At 40.8% G+C, this 7,427-nt stretch overlaps 1 protein-coding gene across 1 annotated transcript in view; it reads left to right on the top strand.

Annotated features, from left to right (window-relative positions):
• The window catches only part of Itpr2 (inositol 1,4,5-trisphosphate receptor type 2), a 528,924-nt gene that overhangs the window by 290,719 nt on the left and 230,778 nt on the right, over positions 1-7,427 (top strand). The window contains exons 36-37 of the mRNA XM_023718939.1: positions 3,098-3,240; positions 4,191-4,299. Of these exons, the coding sequence (XP_023574707.1) occupies positions 3,098-3,240; positions 4,191-4,299 (252 nt within the window). The remainder of the gene's footprint in view (positions 1-3,097; positions 3,241-4,190; positions 4,300-7,427) is intronic.

Genomic DNA, 7,427 nt, shown 5'->3' with positions numbered 1-7,427 from the left:
CCATCTCCCCAGCCCCCTACTTAATATTTTCTAAGTTCCTGTTTTAATTAAGAATGTGTGTTTCCTGAGGAAATTATGTTTGAAAATGCCAAATCCTTAATGGGGCCAAGCTTCACTTTACAAGTCCTTACCATTAGCTTTTGAGAATATGTATCTTAGAGGTAAAAGTTGCTTTGGGGGCCAGTGAGATAGCTCAGTGGTCTTAAGCTCCTGCTTATGTAAGCGTAGATAACCACAGGGTCCGTGGTTCAATCCGGTACCACATACCGCACCACCTCCACCCCCAGGGCAGGCTGAACTGGCCATACACACACAAAAAAGTTGTTTTGGATTCCTGTTAATGACTCTGTATTATTGCTATTTTCCGCTGTCACAGACAGAGGCCAGACATGGGAGCAGTGAGTTTCGTTAGGTTGCTTTGCATTAATTCAGGCAAAAGTTGGTGATGGCTTGGCTAAGAGGAAGGTAATACTAGTGAATTTTGTACACCGATTTTGGATCTGTTTGGTTTTGTGCCAACAGGACTTGGTGGATGTGTGGGTGAATTGTAGAGCATTGGGAAGAGGCGTCAAGGATGACTGGATTTGATGTGATAAGATTTGCTGAGCTAGGAAAAGGAGGTTGGGAGAGAGTTGGAACCAGGGAGTTTCTTTTGGGGAATTTAAAGTTTCAGATGCCTATTTAGATACCTCATGCCAATTTGGTAGTTGGATACGTGAGTCTGGACAAGTGTGGACAGAAGTCAGTGTAGAAATAATAGTGTAGGATGTTAGAATTGTAGAATAGGATAGGCTCTCTCAGAAGAAATTATCGATGTGGGTGAGGGAAGGCCTCAGAGGTACCAGATATTGGAAAAAGAATGGTCAAACATTGGCAGAAAATAAAGTGTCACAGAATTCAAGAGCAGACATTGTTTCAAAGCGTAGAAACCAGTATGTACAATACATGGTAATGACTCTGAAAGATGGAGACTAGAAGGTCATCACCGCCTGGAGCAGCAGAGGCATGAGCCAAGCCCACTGATGCTCTGTAGTAGTGATTACTCACATTTAAAACACACCAGTGGCTCTTCTAGGCACTCGCCTGTAACCCTCGCAGCGAGTCCCTGTGATTGCATGTGTCATTGTCCCAAGTGTTCATGCGGGGCGATAAAGACGTAGATGACATAGTTGGCCCAGGATCAAGATAAAGGTAAAGACAGACTTTACATCATAGCGCTGTTTGTTCAGTAAATAAAAGGACAATATAAAAAGGGTACATTTTAGTGACACTTCTCTGACCCCACATCTCATATTTGATAAGCATACTCTTCCTATCTTGATATAACATCTAGGTTTCTCCTTTGTGGTATTCCCTTCTGGTAGTCTCTTTCAACTGTTAGCAGGGATTTTACAGAAAGCTTATTTAGAATAATTGCAGGAGAAGGGATCATTTTTTGCTGAAAGGGAGAAAAAGGGTTAGAGATAAGTTCACCCTGGCAATCTGTCCTTAAGAGCTCCAGAGGGTAGGAACTCCCATGGAGCTTCTGTAGCTGTGAATAAGAAGTTTTCTGCTTAGCAAAATCTGCCATAGCTGTGGATGAATAAATTGTTGCTTAATGTGAGAAGATTTATTTTTGTCTCCAACAGTTTAAAAATGAAAAGGGGATGCTTTAACTATTGAAGACTGCTCAAGGAAGTATCATTGTGTTTAGTTAAGTTTAGAAATACATCAGCTAGGATGCTTCCAGCTTTCACTGGCATTATGCAATGAAAAGTAGCTTAAACAACAAAGACTAAGCATTTACACAGCAGGAAACCGGGGTAGTTATTCCCAAGTTGGCTGATTCAGCAGCTTCATAGACCAGGGCTGCAGCTACCTGTTGGCTGTCACTTTAGGGCTGGTAGCCCAAGGTCACCTGACAGCTACTTGAGATGTTGGATTTATACCTTTAAGCTGCCTTCAAAATAGAAGTTTTGAAAGCATCTCTCCACTGTGCAAAGACTTTGCTTGGTGTCTCACTGGTTGGGGCGGTCTTATGCAATCATGCTGAGACCAGGTGCTAGCAGAGGCAAATGAAATGCCCATGACTGGCTTAAACTAATCAAGCTGATCGAGCTGAGGAGGTTCTTCTCCCTGAGAATGTTGCTGCCAGATTCAAAAGCCACATTTCCTGCAGAATGGGGCAAAAATGCTGTTGGGTTGGTGACCAAGAGTCTATCATGACGTATATTTGAAATGTCAGTGAATGGCATTGAACTCTATACAGTAGTAACACACTTGAAGTAATATATCTATACATTTTTAGAAGAAATCATTAGTTCTGGGTGACCAAAGACAATAAAAAAAAACAAAAAAACTTTAAGCTGTTTCCCAAGTATGCCAGCAATGTCCTTCATTTGGTCATGTGTAATGGTTGATGCATTGTGTCAACTGGAGAAGTTTAGAAATTTAACTAAGCAGCTCAGCAGGGTGCCAGGGTCCTCAGTTGGTAAGCATCCTCATCCTGTGCAAGAGGAGGACCCGAGATGGTGTGAGTGCTACACCACCTGCCCTGGGGCTGGTAGCCTGCTTGGTGTAAGAGGAAAAGAGGCTTGATTTCTCGTTTGCTCTTGTCTTCTGCCACCTTGAACTGTGGTCCTGTACCACACCACCCTGCCTGGGAGCCAGCTGAATATGGACGGGAACCTCCACATCCTGTGAGCTAAATAAGCTTTTTCTTCCTTAATTTTTGCTGTCAAGTATTTTGTCTCAGAAAATTAGCTAAGAGATTGTGTTTCTGTTACAATCATAGACACCGCAGTTTTTGCAGTGGCTTTACTGAAGTTTCCTCTTACCTCCTTAGAAATCATACAGTTATCCACCCTTCCTTTATCTTACACTACAGATAGAAAAAAAAAAAAAAAGAAAAAAAAAACTAAATCAAAAACAGAGGAGAGATCTAGGCAATATTTCCACATAAAACTAGACTATAAAAGCAGATAGCTGAAGCCATGGAAAACATAAGCCATCTTCTCTCAAATTCCTAGATCCCAATTCCAAATGGTATTGTTCAGGTGTGCCCAAGCTTCCAACAGCAAGCTCTGACCGAGGTCTTCCCTGGTGCTTTGTGTTTCAGGATGTAGTGGCCTCCTTGGAGCAGCAGTTCAGCCCAATGATGCAGGCTGAGTTCTCTGTGTTGGTGGATGTGCTGTACAGTCCAGAGCTGCTCTTCCCCGAGGGAAGCGATGCCAGAATAAGATGCGGAGCTTTCATGTCCAAGTGAGTGAGTATAGTGTGGTTCTGCGGCTGCCTCCACAGCGAGAGAGCCTGGAGGATTTCTGCTTTTCACTCTTGTGAGACTTAACAAAAATCTGAAAAGTGTATGGAAAGGCCGACGGTCCATATTCAAAGAGATTCCTCAAGTAATTAAATTGAATCACTTGAGAGTTTGTTTCACTGAAGATCAAGTTATGCTATTTTACTAAAACATACTAAAAATGATTTGTACTATTAGACACAAAATATTATGCAGGCTCATACTGAGCTTAAAGAAAATGAAAATACTGTAAGAAGAAAGAAAAAAACCCCCAAAGAAATTTCCATTGGCCAGCAAAACTGTTCCCAAAGACTCACGGGAAAGAGCCCAGGGTAGAAGTTTTGAGAGGAAGGTTTCATTTGTCTTGCAAAGAGAGCTTCCGAACCCTTACTCTTTCTGCCTGCTGGACCTGACCACGGGAATATGTGGCAAATTATCAAGACTGAGTAGGTTTACAAGGAAATCGCTGTTATGACTGACGTTATAATAACCTTCACTGGGGGCCACTCCTTTCATATGAAATCGATGTCATTTAAAAGTCTCAGCAGCCAGGAATTAGCCTGTGATCTGCCCATCTTCCTTGTCTCTGTGTCCCATGGCATCGTTGACCAGACTGGCCGTGCCACTTCTGCACTGCTTCTTAGACCCGTACCCTACCACGTGTCTTAGTCATCATTCACCTTCTCATCCTTCTGCTTTGTTTTCGTGGCACTGTCATTGGTGGTACCTTCCTCTCACCCAGAGAACATTTTTTTTTTATTATACAAAACGTATAAACAGAAGCATAATTTAGAAACATTTCTGGTTTACTTCATATTCTTAAATAAAATATGATTTTTTTTCTTCTAGCATATGATGTTTGCATGTAGCTTCAAATCCCTGCTCTTGCTAAAGTTTGATGTTTTGTTTTAAGGTTGATTAATCATACAAAGAAACTCATGGAGAAAGAAGAAAAGCTGTGCATCAAAATTCTTCAGACACTCCGAGAAATGCTGGAGAAAAAAGACAGCTTTGTGGAAGAGGTACCTTAAAAAACTTTCAGTGTTTAAAAATAAAGTTTCCAGAATGCTGTAATGTATGATTTATAATGATACGATTATTCTAGGGTGACCTAATTATTTAGTTTATTTGTCTTATAAATTCTATCTTGGTTATGTATATAATTATCTCCTTCTTGCTTCAGTAGACCAAATCACCTGTGACAACAGGTGACCGATGTGCTTGCATAGATTTTTGTAGAGTTCTGCTTCTTATTAAGAACATCTATTTTGGCATCTGTGGATTTTTAAAAATTATAATTCTATGTTATTTTTGATAATATTGTGCCAGTATTATAAAATAGTGTAATTTTTCATAAATGAGTTTCTATTCTTGACTATATTACATTCTTCTCAGATGGCTTTCAGGGAAATATCAACTTATAGATGATAATTGTCAGTCTGTTATTTAAAATGACAGCTCAGGTGCTCATTAAAAGGTAGCTAGCAGCATTTGAATACCCCAGGTAATACACTGAAGTATGAAATATAAATCTAGAGATTTTAAAAAAAAACTTTGAGTTGTATCTCATATTTTTATATTAGGTATCAAACGAAATTTGTACTGTATTTCATAAGAACTGTTTGGTCCATTTCTGAAAATGTTAATCATCTGATATTTTAAAACTGTAAGGATCGTATTTATTAATTTGTAAGCATGCTAACCATAAAAATAAAATAGTGATGCTATCGTGCATTCCTACGGAAGAGGAATACACAGTGAGATCTTGGGTACCGTAGGAGGGGGCGTGTCGTCAGGATAACCCATTGGAGTGCTGTGTGGGGTTTGGTTATCCAAAGGCCCTCTGCTTTGCTTTGATTCTCTTCATCATCCAAGCTGTTTTTGGGAAATCAATTAAAGTTTTGAATTAGAGGTGGTCAATATGATTTTATCAAACACTTCTCTGACACAGGTTTCAAAAAAATGTTTATAAGTTTGAGTAGTATGTTAAGTTTTCATAAAATGGTAAATACAGTTCCTTGGGTTTTTCTTTTCAATTGTCTTTCTCTGATTCCTTAAAGTATTACTTGACTTTGACTGAAATGCTAGATCCTAAAGGAGAAAAATCAAATCAAGGTACTTTTGTGGAGGGACTTGCAGCAATAATGGTTTGTGCTTAACTGGAGCTATGAGGCAGATCTTCCAGTATGATGTAACAGATTATTATTGAATTATTCTAAAGGAAGATAGGAAAGAATCCAGTAAGATATTCCTTTGGCTAAGTCCAGCGTATGTTAGTTCTCTTCCAGGCTAGGGTCAGGTACGTTCTCCTTTCCATTCCCACTGCTGTCACTAGTTCAGGCTTTCATTTCTGTCTGGGAAACCCTTGTCCAGTCCCCCTGAGATCTCCTCGAGGCAGCAGGACTGCTGTTTTTACAACTTCACAGTCACATCATGGGATGCAAGTGCTCCAGGATGGAGCACCAGGGACCATTAAGAAGGGACTGGGGGACATTCACTCATTACCCAGCACACATGCTTTGCTGTGCTGTTCAATGCTGGTTGTTGTGCTACAAGAGGCTGGAAATATAAAATGAATGAATCAGCTTGCTAACAGTCACAAAAGGGTACAAGTCACAGGCTGATGGCTCCTGAAATAATTGAGGCAGGAGATCAAGTGAGCCTTTCAGAAAGCTTCAGGGGCTCCCCAGGACCTCTCAGATCCTCCTGTGTCCCCACTGCTTCTTCCTTTTGCCTTCCTTATCCATGGAATCTGCACAACTCTCACCGCATACCTCTGCATCTCAGTGCATACATGTGCCATCATGGATTGCTAGTCTAAATGAGCCTCCATGTCCCCTATGTTATTTTCTCTGGAAGAGCTGATGGGCGGTACTTAGGAGTTGTTCCACAAGTAGTGATTACTTTTTCAGTAGAGTTAGCCAGATACTTCAGGCTTCATTTGGAGGTTTAGTTTGAGCTCTTTGTTTGGTAGATAAGTGTCACTGAGACCCAGAGAGGTCCCACAGTGGGGAGCAGAACCCGGGCTTAACTCAGTTTCCTGCCTCTTTGCTTACACTTTTTGTTTCCCAAAGCATAAGCAACATTTACAAATTTTGTGTATTAAGAAAGATTAGTGTACTTTCGTCTAGTAGATTTGACTCTATCTATCTATCTATCTATCGATCTATCGATCTATCTATCGATCTATCTATCTATTTTTTGTAATGCTGGGGATTGAACCCAGGGCATTTGTACTGAACTACAACCTTACCTTCCACAAACCCTTTTTCCAATTTTTTGCTTTGGTCTTGCTAAGTTGCTTTTTGTCTGTTTGTTTTTGTGCTGGAGATCAAACCCAGAGCTGCTCCAAAAATATAAAGATAGACTTTAGCATCCCAAGTAGGTAAAGGTTTTATAAACCTCTAACAAGATACTAAAGATGGGAATAACAAGGTTATTTAACTAAGAAAAACCTGATAGAAAACTTCTTGTTTATTCATTCTCATCTCTATGAAGGACAAAATAAGAGAAAAATATAGGTCAAAAATTCTTGGTCCTATGCTGGGGAGATAGCTCGGCGATCTCTAAGTTCCTGCCTGGCAAGTACAAGTCCTGAGTTCGATCCCCAGTACTGCATACTGTGCCAGTCCTGGAAGCCCGGGTACACTGAATATTGAAATATTCATGTGAGAAAGAGAGGAACTACATGATCTCCAAGCAGCACCCAACAGCTGGTGCTGGTGGAGGCAGATTAGGGTGGGCTTGGGGGGAGTAGCCCTGGCTGGCAGACTCAGAAACTGGTCAGAGCTACTCCTGTCCAATGCCTGGGGAACGCTCAGGAAAAACCCCTAACTTTTCATAGAAGAATGATGGATGGCTATGTTTTCGTACTTGTATGAGTTTCTGTTTCATCAAAAATGTATTGGTTTAAAATCATACACATGTATGATCTTAGAGCGTTTCAGATCAGGGTTGAAAAATCCAGGTATCTGAAGGGATGTGTTTCATCCCGGAAGCTCGAGGGGAATTTGTGTCCTAGCCTTGCCAGCTTCTCAGCCCTGCTGTATTTCCCAGCTCATGGGTCCTTCCTCCACCCTGAAAGCTCAGTGTAGCAGCTTCCTTTTCCATTTCTGCTTTTAGCCCCTGCCGCCATATTTCCTTCTTAATT

The sequence above is a fragment of the Octodon degus genome, unplaced genomic scaffold (genome assembly GCF_000260255.1).
Source record: "Octodon degus isolate 3935 unplaced genomic scaffold, OctDeg1.0 scaffold00064, whole genome shotgun sequence".
NCBI lineage: Eukaryota > Metazoa > Chordata > Mammalia > Rodentia > Octodontidae > Octodon > Octodon degus.
This window is presented reverse-complemented; position numbering and strand designations above follow the sequence as displayed.